The following is a 21,137-nucleotide window of genomic DNA, read 5'->3' on the forward strand; positions in this document are numbered from 1 at the left end:
CTGGTTGTTCAGAACACATTACTGTTTTAATCTAATCTAAACTGGGTGCCTCGTTTGTTTATTATCAGTTTAAGCCCGATTTATATCTCAAAGCCCTAAATGGAACTAAGAACATGACTTTCTCTGTTGTGGCACCAACTCCATAGAATATCCTCCTCAGAGAAGCCCATTAATCTCAACACTTGAGTGCCTTCAGATGCCAGGCAAAAACCGGGGTTTTCAAACAGATTGTTGGAATGAGTTAATTTATTAGCTTGTTGCTTTTCTGCTTTTGTAACAGCAATTACAACCCCCCTTTTATTTTTTAATTTTGCTGGAGTTAAAACATTTTTTCTCTGCTGCTGTTAGAGTTAAGTTAATGTTCATGGTTTAACACTTATTTTTAAAAATGTTTTGTCAGCTGCTTTGCATTCATTTGGTAGTTTGAGCAAAAGATACTTTTTAAAAAATAAGTAATTGAAAAGGATCTTATATGTGGTTTGGTTTGGAGGATTTTGGTTCTAACATCAAATATATGTGAAGTCAACAAAGTTGTATTCAAATTTGCTTCCCACTAATGAAATGGGCAAGTAATACAAAAGCAGTTAATGAAAAACTAATACAGCTTTAGTGTGTTTTTATTTTATATTTCATTTCATTTCACTTTATCCACTGACTAGTCACAGCCAGTCAGAAGAACAGGCTGCCAGAAATGCACAGAAGCTGCAGGAAAAAACCCACGCAACCTTGCACTGTGTGTGGGTGTACACACATACACTCATGCACAAGCACATCAAGTCTGTGCTTGTGGCAACCAAATTACAGAAACAGTTTGTTATAAGCACTTTCAAGCAATTTGGGAATTCATGAATACAAACTCAAAACAAAGCCATTAAAAATATCTATGTACATTAGCCCTAATAGTGTGTGGGAACAAACTCCTTTCTTTGGATTATTAAACAATACCCAGCAAGTACCAACTTTATCTTTGAATCCAGCAAGTGTCCCTGTCAGGTCCTGCGGGCTTATTGGGCCCTTTAGAGACTCCAATACCACCTCCAGCATCCTTGGAGGACTCCAAACAGGACCAGCAAGGCAATGAGCTGAACAGGGTAAAGATGCGGACTTCAATGGCTGGTTATGGCACAGGACTAGCCCTTCCATCACATCTTTTATATTTGCCCTTCAGCACAGGAAAAATGGAGATCAATGGTAGTGTAATGTAAATTCAAGATAATCCTGTATCCACAACAGAGCTCCTACATTCATCCCTTACACCCTGTTCCTGCCAATGTTCATGTCCTTGCTCCTATTCTTCTCTATGCTACTTTTTAGGCATTCTTGTAAAAATCCCAGCCAGCCATGTCAAAGGGTAGACTTGGGTGCTTACTCACCCAGCTTACAATTTCAAGCACCCCAGCAGCCCATCTATAATTTCAAGTGCTAAGCTTGCTAAGCTTGCAAACTGAACAGTCTTTCTTGCATTCAGGAAAACAAGCAGATAAACATTGGGAAGAGAATTTGGACACTGGGTGCTTAAAAAGCAAAAACGGCTCTTTCTCCCTTGCGCTTGCTACATTTCATTGCCTGGTATATTCAGTTAAGTACTGTCAGTGGATGATTGGCAGTGGGAGCTGGATTTTAGGAAACTGATGCTCACCAAATTGAGGAGGAATTAATATTTTAGGTGAAGCATTATGGATGAAGACTCCAGCATCTGGTGGGAGGAGAATTTAGCCTTCAAATTTAAGTGAGTCTTATATTGCTGTACTCTAACATACTTCAGGAAAGCTTCTATATAATTTTAGCTTTCCCACTTCAGTGCAGTTTCTTTTGCTGGTGTCAGTATCTGAACTGAAGTAATCCTCAAAGTAGGTCTTTACCTGGCATCAATTCATAAGTGACATCCAGCCAATCCTAGATAACAGCATGTTAGTAAAGTTCATTTGCTTTTGTGAACCAAATCTGAAGCCCATACACAACAGAAATAATTAGTTTAAAAACAGGCAGTTGGTTAAAACAGGCAACAGGGAAGCAGCTCAGGTTTTTAAAAGCCTCTATCAGCTGACATCTCCCTACATATGGAGGACAGCCACACAAATACAGGTTACAACCCTGTATTAAGTAATTAGTAGGACACTCTCAATTCCCAGATCCAGTTGAGAAACTTGGTATAGATCACCTAATTATATATTTGGAGCAATTAAGAAGGTTCTGTTATGTGGAACATTCTATTTTCTCTGTTGTCTTTAGCAATTTTGTAAGATTTTTAGTTATGACAGAATAAAAAGCATTCAATATGGGAAGTGTGGTGTTCAATGGTCTTTCCTTTGTTAATTCTCTCTCCATTCAGGTTTGCTATAGCCAAAATGCAAAAGTAACACCCAAAATCTCTTCAGAATGCTCTATCATCTCCATTCAGCAGAACAAAGCTATGCAAGTCTGGCTCTCACCATCTTACTAAAGGTCCTGGGAAACACTTAAGTGTTTTATGCTCAGTGTTGAAGAACTGCAATATCCCAGTTTATTTCAGGATACATCCTCACCTCGGGAAGCCTATGAATTAGAACAAGCAATGTTTATTCAAGTAGTTGAAAACCCAAACTGCTCCCACCAATTCATTAGCATCAGTATTTGCCCGCCCTGAACAGACCTTATTAAGCTTACATATTTAAACTTACTGGACTTAAGCTCCGGAGAACACACAAGCCCAGCCCAGCTTTCTGAAATGCCAAATGAGAACCCCACAACATGCTGAGTGGATTTTGAGAGTACTCACTCCCTCTCAAAATGAGAATAAAGAACAGAAAACTGCAAGGAGAATCTACTTAAAGGGTCTCACTTCTGTATATCTCTCTGAACTGCAGAGATGTTTTGTGAACTTGGACAAAATATAAAGGAAAAGGAAAAAACAGCAACCAAACTAGAAGCAAACCTTTTTTTTATGAGCTGCAAGGAGGGGTTAAAAATGATGTGACTGCTCTTTCTGTAGTGGAGAAATCAACATACACTGGGTGAGAGCCCAACCAAAACACCTAATGGCAACAGGGACAATTATTACATTTGCATGGTGCCCATTATCTGTACATGACATCAGCATGTTTTCCCTTTCAAAACCCTGATGTGACAGGCCAAGCACTTGCCTCATGGCCAAGTCTCCCTAATTAAAGAGCAGCAGCCTATCAAGAATACTTGATGGGCTTTCAGTGTGTACCACAGATAAGGTACATCCAAGAATTCCAAATCTGGCATCAACACAGCTTCCTCATTTTATCCTTGCAATTGCTACTTTTTCATTACCAAAGAAATTAGCAAACTTGTGCAGCATCTTAAGCAGTCTCAAAAGTGAATGTAACAAGCATGGTACAACAGAGGCAGCAAAATGTTTAATTCTGGTAAGGTGTTTTAAGCCTTAACTTTAAATTCGTCAACGGCAAAAACTATTAATTTTATTCTGTGGAAATAAGGGAACAGTAGCAAGCTAGGATTGAACCCCGATCTCCATCTTTATCTTCAAGTCTTTATTTCTCTTATGGCAAGATCTTGATTAGGCGACAGCTGCAATCTCTACCTCTGCTGCTTCTCAACACACTAAGCCCCAGGAAAAGATCCCCCTTAGAAATTCTCTACTGAGTGCAGAGGATTTAAGCTCTGGGAAAATAAAATACAAGGATGACAGATCTGGGGAACATCAAATGGATCTGCTCTTACATGGATACAAAGATGCATTGAGAATCTGTAGCATTAACCAGAAATGTTAGCCAGAGAAGCCTGGCTATACAGAGGCTTTGGGATTCACAATACACTGAGAAAATAGGTTTTGGGGACATGTTTTATCCAAACAAAGAAGAGAGGGTCTCATCCCCCCCTCCAACCACCACCTCTGCAGCAAAGGGGGAGGAAGTAATTGATTAGGCAGAAATAGGAGCAGATTAAAAAGGCAGAAGAGCAGAACTAAGAATCATCAACAGATTACATTACTATTCCGTGCCTTTTCTTTCTTGTCTTCTTTTTTTTAAGGTCAGATTTTCTAAAGTTAGGGGGAAAATCTAACTAGAAATTCCAGAATTTCTTTCAAGCTGTAATTATATTGATATGCTTTAGTTTGGTAACAACTTTATCTGACCACCCTGTAAAATGTGAGCATATGAAGAACAATTTCAGAATGAACAGCACTGGTCCTGTAGTATCTTTTAAACTTTCTACAAAAAGGATCAAGGAAGTTTTGAAAACTGAACAAAGAATATGCTTGAGCCCTTTTTATATTTAAAATTGTATTTATAATACTTAAAATTGTATTTGTAGTTAAATGCATTTAAAATTGTAATAGGCTGCTTTGAAGAGCAAGATCCTCACTAACTCAATAGAAATTGAGCTGTGAGTGTAACCTCCTTTCTGACTATTGGAGTTCCTCTGGAGGGATTCCAAGCATCTATCATTTGCAACCTGTTCTCACTAGAGCTATAGTGAATTGAGGAGGCCCATTTCTCACCTGTTTTTTTGCATATATACAAGTAGTAAGGCAAGATTCTTTTGAAGAAAATAGAATTGGGACTGTCATTCACCATGCCGTTCACCATCAGCATGAGTCGTGCTTGAATATCTACAGGAGGAAAATCCATTTTTATAGAATAGATGGATTGTTCTTTCAGCAGCTAATTTTATGTGGTGTTATAAACACCAAAGAAAGGACACAGAAACAGACTTGTGAAAAATATAAAGTTGCATGGTGCAACTGCTTGGTGTAACCTTATTTTTAAACTGAACTACTAGGGAGGGCCATTTCATAAAACTGCTTCCCCTCAAAATCACTGGGTCACTTTACACATTTCTGTTCAAATCACTACTTCTTCCCACCACTTATTTTCAATTCATGTATTTATTATATTTCTATAATATAGGCAGTTTAGAAAGATTAAAACCATCAAAAACATTACAAAAACCATACAAACACACACACATTCGAACATGCAACACAGAGAGACACACATATCTAAGAAGAGTGCCTCTCCCTTTTGGGCCTCTGGACTGATTAGAAGAGCTGAGGAAATGTTTCAGTTACCTCAACACTGCAAGATTTGGAAGTAATGAAATGTGGGCCCAATAGCAGAAGCCAAGTGGAGCTGTTCAGAAAGATCTATGGCAAGGTAACCAGCAACAGCAGGGCGTTGCACCTGATGGCCTTCATGGCCTCTTCTAACTCTGCTAGTCTATGACATGTAAAAGGGAGAAGGCATGCAGAGGAGAGCAGAGAGGAAGAACAGTGCAGAGTAGAGAGAAGAGAAAGGGGATAATTCAGAGACAGGTTCTGAGAGACTTATAGCGGTGCAGAGAGAAAGAGTGTGGAAGAAAGGAACATGTTAGGGCATATGGAGAGAGAAAAGGGAATTAAAGTAAGAGTTAAACATTGAGGAAACAATGCTCTTTTTGGGTGAAGTTCATCCTTCTGGAATTAATAATACTTTAAAAGTGACCCTGTTGCAGGAGGAATTTCATTTGTATATCCTTGGAATAGAAAGACATGAAGGGGCTAGGGAAGGAAGGCTAGGAAGGGAAGCAGCATATAGCTTCCATATAGCTTATTACTTGGCTTCTGACAAAAAATTACCTGCATCCCTTCACAAAAGGCCTGTCTCCTGCTTTGGAAACACTGGCTCTAATGCAACACTCCTCTGCTTTCAACTTGCATTGCTTCCAAGTGTTCCCAGTTGCTGTATAATTGACCTACATTTACTGTCTCCACAGTATTTCAGATGCAAGTTTTACAGTACTGATGAGGCACTCCAGTGATAAACAATGGGCTTTATACATACACCAGTGTGCAGGACTTTAGCCTGTGATTTTACTTCTTATGCAACTCTGAGAGAGAGAACAGCACCTACAAATCAGTGGCAATGAGATGTGACTAGATTTTCTCCTAAGTGTTTTTACATAAGTGTATTTTTCAGTTGTAATTCAATTAGTCCAGGAAGTAAGAAAATATTACAAGTAATTTACAAATAAGAAAATAATTATACAGCAGAGGTAAGTAATACAATTTCATTTAGCATTTAGATGACAAATTCTGGGACAACGGACAGGGAAAAAATATCTTAGTATTACTTTAGGGACCCTAAAAGAAAAGGAATTGAAATCAGTAACTGTATATATACTTGCACAGTATGTCAACTTGGCCCTTCATGATTAAAATGAAGAAACTAATCCAATAAAATACAAATATGAAATTACATGGCTTTGCCTCATTAGTGACATATAATTAGTTTAGTTTAATATTATATATTGCTTTTCTGTAAAAAGCAATCAAAGTGGCATTAGACTTTGGAACAAAGGAACAATACAAAGGAACATTTTGGAGTGAGAAAAAAGCTTCTGAAAAGGTCCAAAACACCTCCACAGAAGTAAAACTGCTATATTTTGTATAAAATGACTTCAACAAATAAAGTGAAAACAGATTCTTTGTCCTTCTCTAATGATTCTGAAAATAAGAACTTAAAGCCAGCCATGATGGATCCAACCAAGCAACTGCCCATGGGAAACCCACAAGTAAGACATAAATCAAGAGCACCCTCCCACCCAAGTTCCACGGCAATGTACACATATTGTCTCTGCAACTGGAGACCCTACTTAGTTATCAAGACTAGTAGCCACTGACAGCCTTGTTCACAATGGATTTCTCCAATCCCTTTGAAGATCTTTCACATTGGTGGCCATGACTCCATCCTGTCAAAGCGAATTTCATGGCTTAACTATGTACTGTGTGAAGAAGTACTTGCTTTTACCTCCGACCTCCCTTGCTTTGACTCTCCCATCAATTGGCTTCCTGAGCTGACTTAAGGTTTTACTATTATGAGAGAGGAAGAAAAATATCTCCCTATCATCTGTCTCCACAACCATGCACAATTTTGAACACCTCTATCATGCCTCCCCTTATTTTCCTTTTCTCTAAGCTAAAAAATTCCAAATGTTGTAACTTTTCCTCATTGAGGAGTTGCTCCAACCCATTGATCGTTTTAGTCCATTTTTTTACACTTTTTCCAGCTCTACAATATCTTTTAAGTTGCACTGGCCAGAGCTGTACACAGTATTCTAAGTGTCACTGCACTATAGATCTGTATGAGGGAATAAGATTTTGGCCTTTTTATTTTCAATTCCTTTCTTAATTATTTCACAGCATTTTCCCTTCCCTAATGACTCTAAAGTTATTTTGTTCTGGACATATTGTTTATTGATTTGTGCCCTCCACATCTTTCTACCAAAAAAATGGAATTCAAGATGGTTCATGAGGGCAGTGAAAACTGAAAACAAGAATATAGTACATTAAAATATAATAAAATCAAAATTACAGAAAAAAGAAAAAATTAAAAATATTGAAAACAGCTCCTACCCAACAATCCCACTTATAGGCCAAAGGTCTTCTTCAGTGGTAGCATTTTCCTGCTGGTCAAAGGACAGCAGAGAGGGAGCAAATCTAGCTTCCCCTGGGAGCTCCATAGTATAGAAGCAGCCACCAAAAAGACCCTGTCTGAGGATGCCAACAAATGTGCCTCTAAAGGTGGCAATTTCAAAAGAAAGACCTCTCAAAAATTTCTGAAAAACCCAGCAGGTGCATATGGGAGATGATGTTTTGGGTAGCCTGGTCTCAAGTGATATCAGGCATAATAGGTCATGACCAGTGCTTTGAATTTTGCTTTGAAACAGATCAGTAGCCAGTCAGGCTACTGTGACAAAGGAGTCATATGCGCCGTGTAACCAGCTCTGATCAACAGTCTGGCTGCAGCATTCCAGACAAGTTGAAATTTCTGAACAATTTTCAAAAGCAGTCTCCACTTTGAGCATGTTACAATAGTACAAATAAAGATACGAGCCCTCAAAAAGCAGTGAATAGCCCTCAAAAGACACTGAATCACTACACAAGATGATGCACTGGACAAACCTTTTCTCTTTTGTGCAAGTTCCTGTCTAACGTCCTGTAAGCATACCTTGTCAACCGCTGAAATAGAAATGGTGGCTTTGCTGCTGCTGAAGTCTGTTCTTCCTCATATTCTGTTTCTTGCTTCAGTTACTGCCTTACTTTTGGTCTCTACATCCAGTTCCTATTTCTTGTTCAAAGCTTTCTGCCTCTGCCCTCTGTTCCTTCCCTGCTGCTCCACATTGGTGAAGAACACCCTCTGTTCCTCACCTCCTAGACTGATAGTCTCTCTTGGATCAGTTCTTGATCCTATCCTGGCTCTGCCTCAGTTATATTTTACTATCAGACATCCCAGTCTTTCAACATTTTTATTCAGCCTATGATGAAAAAGTGATTACATTTTATCTATGAAAACTGCACACATTTCACTTTACTGCAGTTTTAAAATTATACCTCACTCAAACTTGGTAAACTTAAAAATTGTCTGTTTTCTTGGAATATTCTATAGATCACATAAAATCATGGGATATGGATGTTACCTTGCCTCTGGATTGAAAACATTAACCCCCAAACAAGCAAAATACTGCATGGGTTGTAGGAATTAGTATTGCATAAGGCTGTGGTTTTTGACCAAGTATTTTAATTAGAGTAACAAAAAACCTCTTTAAAAATTAATCATACTAAAACCTGAATTTACATCTAAGCTAGAAAAACTGACACTTTGAATGATCTAAATATCTTATCAACTTAACAGTAGCTCATACTAGTGGTACTAGAGACGGAATGTGGACTGAGGTTCTTGGTTCAACCCCTGAAGCAGCTAGCAGGGCTTAGGGATCCTCTCTATTTCTCTTTCAATTATAGTATTTGGAGCCATGACTTGGTGATAAAACATGAACTGTGTGGAGAAAGTCCCAGGTTCAGTCCCTGGTACCTGCAGGTAAAAAGTGTCAGATAGCAGGAGGAATTCCCCAATCCCCATCTGACTCCTCAGACAGCTGTCACAAGTGTAGAAAAGCCAGAGTTGTATGGATCAATATTCTGGCAACTGGACAGGACTGGTACTAGAGTCAGGGGTTAAAAACCAGAAGTAAAAAACACAGATTGGCAATGCATTTCACAATCACTTTATGTATAGTAATGTTCTGGGCTAAGCCAATTGCCAAGGAGGGCAAGACTAGCACTGCAGCATTGTAACACTCTTTCAATGAAACTTCTTAGGGAAACATGTAAGGATTCTGATCCAAGCTGGGGTTCTTATTTGAGGATGGCATGATTTCAAGTTTGCACATACCTCCTCATTCTCACATGAACAACTAAATTTTAATGTAAAAGGAAGAAGTCAGTGAAATACGGTTGCTGCTCAGTAGTCAAGAGTAATAGTTTGTCTAAAAAGTGACCATCTTTGTGGTATAAAAACAGTTTCAATTTATTGCTGGAAAATTAAACATCTTTCTCAGCTGTATCCAGAAAGAAGTATGGCATCTAAGAAAGTGAAGAAATTTAGAAAACAAATGTGTGCAAAAATATTCTTAGTTGAAGACTAAGGCATGGATATTTGGTCATTTCAAGAAGTATCAATAAGGGTCTCCGGGCCATCTAGTCTGACCCCTGGATCTAGCCAGCTGCGCTCATATGTCTACCATGTGCATTTGCATGTAGTACTTCTGCTCACAGAGATAGTCATACCTTGTGCATCTTGCCCAAGCAAGATTCCTGCAGTACAAGAAAGATCCCCGCAGAAATGTAAACAATGTGATACTTCCAAAGATATAATGGATATTGGAAGGCTTGGGGGGATTATGCATCACAAGTGTTTTCTTTTCCAGGCTATTCTTCACTAGTTGTTTTAGTTGTTTTAAATTGTTTTAATTGTTTTGGTACTTTGAAAAGATGTTGTGCATTTAATTGTGTTGTTTTTATGAATTATTATAAACTGCTCAAAGAGCTTCAACAATTAAGAGGTAAAGAAATGAAGTAAATAAAAATGTTTTTGAAAAATTATTTAAATAATCTTGCTAGTGGCTCTTCTAAAAAACTAACAGGAAATAGGAACATTACCTCCTGTTATTTCAAAATATTATTTTTTCTACAGAGAGCAGTAAATCAAAGTAAAGCAAAGCAAAGCAAATCTATCTCTTGGGCCAACAGCTAAGTTCAACACTGTTTCTGTAATGTGTGGTGGTCAGAGAATGTGCTATTATTTCACTGAAATGCAGAAAAAGAAGCAGGTTTTCACACTGGGCACAGGAACATTTTCATTAGAACTTCTGTTTTCATTTATTTAAAAGGCACATTTTTAACCATTCTGGTAGCAAATACATGCTTGAAAATGCATGGCCAAGTAAGATCTCCAGTAGCCAGAAAATTAGCTTCAATATTCTTGCTTCTTCCAATATTTTATGGAAAACAAAATGAAAACAGAATTATTTAAAGAAAATTATGAACAATTACGTTATTTGCAGGATCATCTGTGGTCAGGCTAGGCATGCCTTGAAAAATCCATGATCAAGATAGCCTATCTTAAAAAAAAAAAAAAAGATGAGCAGCGTTGCATGATGACTGGGGATGTGGTACTGAAAGGAGAAGGCCTGCCTCCTCAGACCAGAAGCCTATCTCATCCAGCATTTTGCTCTCACAGTGGCAAACTAGCTGCCTGTGGGATGGCCACAAAGCATACTGCTTCTTATACTGGAGGTAATATAAGCCATCAGGACCAGTAGCCACTGACAGCATTATCCTCCATGAATTTAATTCTTTTTTAAAGCCATCCATGCTGGTAATAATCACCAAAACATCATGTTGAACTGAATTCCATAATTTAACTATATGCTATATTTAAAAAAGTACTTCCTTTTATCTGTCATTAATCTCTCACGAGTCAGCTTCAAGTGATGCTGCTGCTGAGTTCTAGCATTATGAAAGAGGAAGAAAAATGTCTCCCTATACATTCTATCCACACCATACATAATTTTATAGCCCTCTATCACGTTTCTCTGCACATGGTGGGCATGTCATGAGCAGAGCAGGCTGGAGTCAGGGGTCAGACTAGATGGCCCAGGAGGCACCTTCGGACTCGTTCTGTTTCTATGTTTCTTATTTGCCTTTCTTATAAATTAAACAGGTCTAGACATTGAAACCTTTCCTTAGAAGATAACCTGGTTGCTCCAGTCCCTTGGTCATTTTTTGTTGTCTATTTTTGCACTTTCCCAACTCTACATGTTTTTGAGGGACAGTGACCAGAACTGCACAGTCTTCCAAGTCCAATTGCATCACAGATCTCTATAAGAGCACTATGATTGTTGTTGTTAGTCGCGAAGTCGTGGCCGACCCATTGCGACCCCATGGACAACACTCCTCCAGGCCTTCCTGTCCTCCACCATCCCCCGGAGTCCACTTAAGCTCACGCCGACTGCTTCAGTGACTCCATCTAGCCACCTCATTCTCTGCCATCCCCTTCTTCTTTTGCCTTCAGTTGTTCCCAGCATTAGGCTCTTCTCCAGGGAGTCCTTCCTTCTCATTAGGTGGCCAAGGTATTTGAGTTTCATCTTCAGGATCTGGCCTTCTAAAGAGCAGTCTGCATTGATCTTCTCTAGGACTGACCAGTTTGATCACCTTGCGGTCCAAGGGACTCGCAGGAGTCTCCTCCAGCACCACAATTCAAAGGCCTCAATTCTTCGGCGCTCAGCCTTCCTTATGGTCCAACTTTCACAGCCATACATTGCAAGCACTAGGATATTGGTAGCTTTATGCTCAAATCCTTTTCTTTTTACACCCATCATGAAATCTGCCTTCTTTAGAGAAGCCACACAGTGAAGACAAATGAATAGAATTCATTTAGTTTCCCTACAATCTCCTTATCCTCCTTTTACACTCTTTTCACTCTTTTATTATCCAAAGACCTAACTGTACCCCTAGACAGTTTTCTTCTCTTGGCATATTTTTAAAAAAATCTTTATTGTTGGCTTTGATGTTATTAACAATATACTCCTCAATACACTTTTTTGCATTCTTTATTGTTGTTATTATTTTCCTTCAAGCAAGCTGATGTTCCTTCTTATTCTTTTTCACTTGGGTAAGAATTCCAATTTCTGAAGGATGTCTTTTCTCTAACTGCTCTCTTGGTAAGGCTTATAAACTATGCTGTTGATCTCTAGGATTTGGTTCTACCTCTCCTGATCAGCCATTTGAAAAATGGACCAGAACTTACATGGAGCTATATTGTGCCTGCATCTTTACCCTTGAGGACCTAACAGCAACTTTAGGAAGAAATAAGATTTGGAAAATAGCACTGGAAGGTAGGATCAACCCTTCTACAGGCCAGCTTTTCCAATGTTCAATGCTGCTAATGAATTACAAAAAGCACTAACTCCCCCCACCCAAACAACAACAACATCAACAGTGCAAAATAACCACAAGTTTGGCAGGGAATGGGTAGAGAAATAGTAGTAAGAAAAAAAACTGACTAAATTATGAAGTCAAAAATGGGGGAAGAAAGGTCTGTAGACATTTAAAATTAGGTTCTGCTGGTATGTAATGGCTACAAGTTTGGTCCTGGAGCTGCCCCTAAGTTTCCAGGGAACAAAAAGCAAAAATGTTGGAAATGTAAAATCCAATTAGTACTCAGAAGTGTCTCCACCCGGACAAAGCACTCTGGCCCTTCTCACCAGTGAGTCAGAGAGATAAACTGGGCAGACTTTATTTTACCCAAGTTGCAGTTAATTTTGGATGCTGTATTAATTTAAAAATAGCAATTGAAACAAAATGAGGTGCTTTATCTAATAATTAGAAGGGTGAACCCTTAAAGAATAAAATAACGTTTCATATTTCCAAAATGAGGAAGTTTTTTGTTCTTTTGGTCACCCTAATAAATGTATTACACTAATATGTATTTTGGAGTCTTCCACTTAGAATATGTATATACATCCTTGCTGATAGTATACATCAGGGGTCCTCAAACTTTTTAAACAGGGGGCCAGTTCACTGTCCCTCAGATTGTTGGGGGCCGGACTCTAGTTTGAAAAAAATATGAACAGCATGATTGTGCAGGGAAGGGGGGTGCAATCACGGGCACTCTCATGCAGGGAAGGTGGGCACGATTGTAGCCATCTCCCCTCCCCCGAGCACGACTGAGATCGCGCCCACCTTCCCTGCATGAGTGCGACCGCAATTGCGGCCATCTGCCCACTGAGTACACCTGAGCCAGCTCAGAGCTTTTGGACTCGCTCAGAGAAAGTGATCTGAAGTGGGCAGATTAATCAGCATGGCAGGCCGGATGTGGCCCACGAGCCGTAGTTTAAAGACCCAGGGTGTACATCTTTTATGAATTCCCACATGAATCAAACTGAAAATGAGTAAATAGGAGGTTTAAAGCTTTGAAGAAATTACCCAGAGGAGCTACCCCTAGCCACATCAGAATCACATTAAAAATTGTTAACCAAAATGAATAAATTGTCATATAACATAACAGCACATAAAGCATTTTAAATCCAGTCCTTCATGATGCTACTGTCTCAAAAACTGACAACATATTAAACTGAATATTAGTTGTCAATCAAGTTTATAAAAGGATCTTGCTATGACTCAATACGTTCCACTGGACTGATGGATGGTGCAATCACTCTGTGAAACGTGTAAGGCAGCTCTGTACAACTGCACGTTTGCGATCGTGCCCTGATGGCTAAAACAGAGAATTCACTAACAATGTAATATAAGTCTACTCTGAAGTAAGATCCACTGAACACAGCTTACTGCTGAAAACTTAGTTCTGCACAGACAGGTATGTGATTGCAATAAAAATTTCAGTACTGGCAAAAGGAATCTATTCACATACACCTGGATTATGCTGAAGATAAAACCCTTCAATTTCCTCCTCACAGAATTTAGATATCTCATCTAAAGTATTCTTTCAATAGTAAAAAAGTTATAGCTAGTAATACTATATATATAATATATATGCACTATTATAGAGTTATTACTAACTTTATAAAAATGAATAAAAGTGACACCATAGGGCTAGATCCAGACTTGGTCATGCTTAGAATAGACCCAATGAAATAAATTGGATTTAAATACCAATATACATATTATGGTTCATATGCCAACTCGAAGGCCACAAAAATGGTTACATTTTCAAGGTCTCATTTCTTCATGAGGAAAAATGTTTAAAAAATACAAGGTGGAAAGAGGAAGAAATGGGGAATAACAGCTGACTTGATGTTTGTTAAATTAGGTTACAATACTATACATTTTAAGGCAGAAATGAGTCACAAAAATACCAGCATCCTCTAGCCACCCATGCTGACAGGAGAAAGCTGGGAACTGAATGAATTCTTTCAGTTTAAACATGCACAGGACTGCTCCTTAGTCCTGATTAATTTGACCCACTGATTTCAACAGGTTTCCTCTAAGCATGACTAAGATGCCAACACACAGTCAGAAAGTTATCAAATACTTAAGCCTTGCTTCCAACAGCCATTTCAGTGGCACAGTAGTTAGTTTGCATGATTACTGCAACCCAAAGAAGCCACCGTAGCATGATAAGTGTGAGGAGAATGCCAAGTTTAAGTTGAATAATCACTGTCTGGGTACAGCTTGTCATATTGCCTGAACCTGGGCAACATAGTTTGATGGAGAGTTAAACAATGCTCAAATAAACCAGCAACAGGTTACTGAATAATTGTAACATCCAGCCTGGGTTCAGACAAGGCAATACATAACACCCAGGTGGTGATTATTCTGATCGCAGCTTAAACAAGTCACTGTGCCTTAAGCTGCAATGACCCCCACAAGCCAGCCCAGTAAAGCCAATTCATTTTTTTTTCTTGTAATCTTGAAGAGGAAGAGAGTGTTGTGTATAATCTGGATTGACAGAAAGTGGATCCTAGATCAAATCAAACCAGAGCTTTCCCTAGAAGCAAAAATGACAAAACTAAGGCTATCATACTTTGGACACATCATGAAAAACCAAGACTCACTGGAGAGGACACTCCTGCCAGGAAAAGACAAAGGCAGAAGATGAAAGGAAAGACCAAATATAAGAAGGATTGAATCCATAAAGGAAACCACAGTTTCGAACTTGGAAGAGATGAACAGAGCTGTCGTGGACATGCCATCTAGGAGAGCTTTCATCCATAGGGTTGACATAAGTCAGAGATGACACATAACAACAATGATCAGATAGAGGCTGCAGCTTGAAGGCATACCACAGGATTTGCATGTCAAAGACCAGAAATACAGCCAGTGAAACCTTCAGTTAAACTAGGATCTCAAGAAGCAGCCTTAGGCCAAACAATTGGCCTAAATCATGGGAAAGCTGCCACCAGTACTGAGCTAGATGGATCACTGGTATAACTCACCTTCAGGCCAGCTCTTTCATACATATTCTCTAAACAATTGATGTGCATATTCCTGCTAGAAATCACCTTTATCAAGTTTAGCAGACTTGTTATCTGCAACCTCACAAAAATTTACTATCTTGCTCTTACATTAAAGACTCATCAAAACTGCAATTTCTTCTGTTTGTTTAATAACAATGATTCAACAATGACTTTGGAGAAAGCACCTCCAAAAACTTTTATCAGTCTACCCACCTGCCTGCTAAATTAAATCTGCGATGTAATCAGAAAATAAAGACTAAATTAAACCAACCATTCCAAAGTGCCAGATAAAGTTTATATATGCTTATATATATATGGCACCAAATTCTGATGATTAGTAAAAGCAAGAACAAGAAGGAACACAAAAATATGGGAAAGTAATTCATGAGGAAAGGACTCTAACTATGCTTCCAAAACACGCAAAGATATTGGCATATAATAAAAATTTGGTGGTGTGGGGACAGCACATTTCTGTTTTTAAATTCAGAATCATGCTAAGGTTTCTGGATAAAAATGGAATAATCACTTCTTTCACTAGGTTGCCTGGCTCTCCACTAAATCCTTATTGCATTAACTTACCTTTTTTAAAGCAATCTAATACAAGATGACCCCAAAATGATGTGTTAATTATGCAGTGTGTCAGCACTTGTCTATGTCTGATGAAAACCAGCTAGAAACAGGCTAGAAAATTTTGGCTGTGAGGAAGTAAAGAAATGAAATAAATAATAACTATAATCAGGTGTACTGGTTGGAGCCATATTCTAGTGATATTCAAGTATCTCTGTATGACCCAATGATGTCCTTCTAGACACTAAATCACTAGGAAGTCATGAGATACCTGAATCTAGCAACAAAGGCCAAACATGTAATCCTAACTAGTACAGAGAAGAAGAAACATGAAATCTAACACTCAGGCAGTAACTAAATTTTGTATTGATAAAATACAATACCATATTGGAATACCATATTTATAGAGTGCTGTCAATTTTAAGGAGGACATGACAAATTACAATGCACTCAAAATAGCACTGTAAGAAGAATAAAACCAGACATTAACAGGCCATCATGTGGAAGATCTGAAGGATATGAGTATAAAGGAGAGAGCAACTGTTTGAGATACAAAACACTTCAAATGTATAGCAGCAAAAGATCATTATGAAAGGATGTAAAAGTGTGAACTCTCCATTTTTAAAGTTCCTCCCAACAAAAAAGGTGGACCAGCATCTGTATTCTTCATGGTTACCAAAAATTTCATCAACAGTTGGAAAGAAGACTTCCCCAAGAAGACTTACTTTTTTAACCCAGGGTTACAATATATTTATATTTATTTTTAAATTTATATGCCACCCACTAGTCCAACAGGAATCTCTAGGTAGCATATAATCGCCTATACACACAACCTTTCGCTCATTTTTCAAAGGAATGCCTGCCCATCCTTGCCAACAGCATGGTCACCACAAATCAGTGCATGACTGCCACATGTTTATGCTATCAGCAGGGTAATTTTCCTGTTGACACATAGTAAAGCATCTTGGTCCAAAGTAAACTTTTCCACACTTGAGTTCATTGCCCAGTTTTGTCACCTTTTCTCATCATAGTCTGTTCACCTTCTGACACCATCCTGCTGCTTATACTTGAAATCTCTATTCATCAGGAAGTCTTTGCTGCTCTTCCTTAAAATCAACTGATTTAGCAGAGTTAGAAGCACTCTCACAGCACTTTATCTCTCCTTGCTTTGCCATTTAACACTGCCACCCGCATTTCCTAGCGCTAATCTCCAACCTTTGTCTAATGAAGCCACCCACCCAAATTCTATTCCTAAGGAATGCTGGGAGTTGTAGGACTTTTTTCTGTCTGAACATGCATAAGACTGTGCCTTTAGTGCCAGTAGAATAAATAAGTGGGAATGCAGTTCACACACCCAATGTAGATCTATTTACGTTAAGTTGTTCAAGTGAACAAGCCCAATAGCAGTTGATTTATTTTAAATGCCAACAAACTGGGCCATGCCTGCTTCAACCTTGGACAGCAACATCTGAGGAGGAGAGCGGAGATTTCACATAAGGGAAATCTGCCTCGAGATGTACATACAACAAAGCTCCATCACCACTGCTCCTCGTTGCACACGGAAGTTAAAGGACAAAAAACGGCAGCACAGGCAACCTCGCTACTGGCACTCCTCAAAAGTCCCCCAGAGCTGCTTTAAAAGATGCTATACCACCTTCATTTTTAATTTTTAATTTTTTTTAAAGCGAAGGACGCACCTCTTGCAAAAAAAAGTCGAGGGAAGACTGCCTATGGCCCAGAACGTAGCCCACTTCCCTCGACGGCTTCAGAGGAATATGTTCCCTGTTTCAAGGAGCACCCAACTCCGGCCACCCGGCCACGCGGAGGAAGCTGCTTCGCGTCCTCCCGCCCGCCCGCCGCCCACAGTCCCCGTAAAGGGAGCCCAGCCCGGCCAAGGGCGCCCTCCGGCCCAAGGGGACGGCCCCGAGGCGATCCCTCAGCCCCCGGCCCCCTCCCCCACCGCCGGTCCCTCAGGTAAAAGGCGAGGCCCGCCCTTGCGAAGCCACGCCCCCTCCTCATCCCGCTGCCTGCACTGCAGCTGCTTTGAACTCGCCTTTTGCTCGGGCCACTCGCTCTCAACACCCAGAGGCTGCTTCCACTCGCGACTGGTCAAACGTCCCGTCAATCGCGCCCCGGGGCATCCTGGGAGATAAAACCCCTACTGCGCCGGGCTTCGTTTCCTCGCCGCCGCCGCCGCCGCCGCCACCTTCAGCCCTCGGAGAGAGGCGAAAGAACTACAACTCCCACAATGCACCACCAGGCCAACCCTTGAGCTGAAGGGGTCCAGGCAGGGCCCATCCCGCAGGGCCCCCTCCTGCTGCCCCCAAGTGTCTGGCTCAGGGGCGGCGGCGGCGACGCCCTCCCGCCTCGCTGCTGCCCCAGTCGCGGGGCAGCCCCTCCTTCGCGCGCTCACCTGGTCCCTGCCGCAGCCGTTGGTGAGGGCGGCGCATCCCCTCCCAGCTGCTCTCCGTCAGTGCGGCACGGGCGCGTAGCTCTCTGCCCTGCCCGGGACCGTCTGGCGCTCGGCCTGCGGCTGTGCCTGCTCCAGTGGGGGCCGCCCGGGGAGCATCCTCCCCCCTCCCGCACCGGCCTCGGGATGGGTCCTCGGCAGCAGGAGGGAGAAGGTGGCAGGAGGCGGCGGCGGCAGCGGCGGCGCTGGTAGCGGGATTTGCCCACAATGCACTGCGCGCAGCAGCATCAGCATCAGCCTGACATCAGCTCCAGCCTCCGCAGCGCCGCCCCACCCCGCCGGCTTGCACCGGGACCTCAGGTGGCGCACACGACACCGGCTCCACCATCCTGCAACAGTCCTGCCCCACGATGGCGGCGGCACACGTGCGGTTGCATGAAGCGCCTCTTCACCAACGCCGTGGCGTTCCCACAGCCTTCCTCAACCGCACGCTGCAAGCAAGCACCATCCCCCACTACACGCAAAGGTATAGATACTGCAAGATCCTGATTATAGCGACATGCGAGAGTAGCCTGACACCCTTGGGCTCCTTGTGATAATACTTCAGAAACCTGCATCTTGCCATTTGAGGACAGAAGGCAATCTAAGGAATACAGCAGCCCTTTTCCTGTCTCCTCATTTTCTCCATCGAAGAAGCTTTATAACTCACCATAAATCAGAAGTAAGGGTAGAGAAAATCACATAAGATGACAGGAGAGGAATAAGCTGCCCCTCTCACCCTTTTGATAGGTGTTATAATATGGTACCTAGTTCCAGTGCTTGGCTGAAGTTGGGGTTTTGTTCTGCAGTAATCCTGCAGGTTGCATTGATCATGTTTCTTCTAAAAGTAGTCAAGACAACATGCAAAAAAATTAAGATGTGACATATTGTGGCAGCAGTAAAAATTGGGAGAAAACAGAACAAATTAAAACTATTTAGAAAGCTATAGTTTTTACATTGTGTATAAATGCATAGAAACGTAGAAGCAAAATGTGTCAGAAGGGGTCTCCCAGGCCATCTAGTCTGACTCCCCTCAGCTCCAGCTGGCTCCACTCATGTAATCCCCAGTATGTGGTTGTCCAATCTTTCCTTGAACACCCTCACTGACGGGGCCTCAACCTCCTCCATTGGAAGCTCATTCCAATACAAATAATAAAGCGCTTTAAGGAATTGATTCTAAAGCTGAATTACACCACTAGCTTTTCTTAGGATCATGACAAGGAAGTTTCTAAGAAATCAATGAAGGTTGTTGTTTTAAGATTATTCCAGATTTCATTACACTGGTCACATAGAAAGTTAAAAGAGCATAATGAAATATTCTTACATAGATTAAACAAACCCATACACCCCACAAGGATAAAGTATGCTTTAATTTTTACCACCACCCTACACACACCTGCTATCTGTTTTCAGTGCCATAGCTTTCCCAGAATATATGAAAAAATCAAAATGCTGCATACAGAGCATCTTTCCTTATCACCAAATGTGCTCCTACGTTTAGAATAATGGAAGTTATAAGGTGCAGTTTCAGAGGAGATTTGGGCCTTAGCTCTTTTAACAAACAAGTAGTGAGCACAATAGGATGCACTCTTTTTTGTTAGCTGTTGCAGATCAAGAAAAGTAAGTTGCCATCAGCACATCATTCACTCCTCTCACAGGCCAAAAGGTTTCTGATCATCCTCTGCTTCACAAACCATTTTTCTATTTGCCATAGGCTGGCCAGCAACTTGGGACTTCCTTTGCTTTTCTCTAACCATATCAGTCAGAGCTAAATTCTCACTACACCAGGGTGGGAAACCCGTGGTCCTCTAGGTATTATCCTTCAGCTCCTAGCATTCCTGACCATTGGCCATACTGGTTGAGCCTGATGGGAGTTTGCATCTAACATGTCATGAGCCACTTGTTCCCCATACAAACATTACACAATATTTGCATTGATGAAGCTGAAGTCACCAAAAGGTGTCATCACGCCTGTTCTTTTCAAGTAATTTACTTCTAAACTAACTCATAAGCAACGAGCCCAGAGCAGAGCCTTTGGACTTGGCTGACTGCCCATCTAGCCATTCTCCACCACCCTATCTCATGGCTCACCAAATCACACCCTTATTAGTTAAAAGTAAGAAAATGGCAGAGATTATTCAGCCTTCTTCAGATGGGTAACCATGAGGCAAGCCCTGAGAAATTTCCCCTTTAGGTTCATCCCTAGCATTCCATGAAGCACACAGAATCCAAATTCTACATTCATCTATACATCCAAAGTCTGCAAAATGTCAGTGTATAAACTGGGCAAGGTCTAAGCAGTATTACAGGCATTCTGTCTTTGTGTTAATATAATGGTGGTAATTCTTATTTACATTTCTATAAGACACATTAGCCAAAGCTCCCTGTGCAATTACAAAAGATTGAAATATAAAAACCATACAAAAACAATTTAAAACAATCCAGTGAAAATCCCAGAAAGAGTTAAGACCTTAAGCTGTCAAATGCCTGGGAGTAGTCTTCCCTTGGTGCTGCCAGGATGACAGTATTTGAACCAGGGGAATCCCTATGGGGACAGTGTTCCATAATGAGGGGAGCACCACTGAAAAGATCCTTCCCATTGTTGCCATCTTTAAAACCTCCCTTGAAGGTGGCACCTGGGAGAAGGGCCTCTGTTGATGACTATAGTCATATACGAGAAGGAACAAGCAACCCTTTACACATATTCAAGGAGTGTACCTCCTTATTCCGAGTAAGTCAAGAAGGAAATCCACCAAGAAAGTGTACAGACATTTCAGTGGTACCTGAATTCCATAACTGCCCTGGAAATACCAATTGGCCATTGGTGAACAGAGTGTACATCAACCTTCCCCAA

The 21,137-nt window shown here is 40.7% G+C and overlaps 1 protein-coding gene across 1 annotated transcript in view; it reads right to left on the reverse strand.

Annotated features, from left to right (window-relative positions):
- TTBK1 (tau tubulin kinase 1) overlaps positions 1-17,557 on the reverse strand; it is a 127,547-nt gene extending 109,990 nt beyond the window's left edge. The window contains exons 1-2 of the mRNA XM_044429669.1: positions 17,532-17,557; positions 2,433-2,535 (exon numbers count right to left, since the gene is read on the reverse strand). Coding sequence (XP_044285604.1) covers positions 2,433-2,435 — 3 coding nt within the window. The 5' untranslated portion in view covers positions 2,436-2,535; positions 17,532-17,557. The remainder of the gene's footprint in view (positions 1-2,432; positions 2,536-17,531) is intronic.
- Between the last annotated feature and the right edge of the window lie 3,580 nt (positions 17,558-21,137).

This window comes from Varanus komodoensis, unplaced genomic scaffold (assembly GCF_004798865.1).
Source record: "Varanus komodoensis strain SLA01 unplaced genomic scaffold, ASM479886v1 scaffold2, whole genome shotgun sequence".
Classification (NCBI taxonomy): Eukaryota; Metazoa; Chordata; class Lepidosauria; order Squamata; family Varanidae; genus Varanus; species Varanus komodoensis.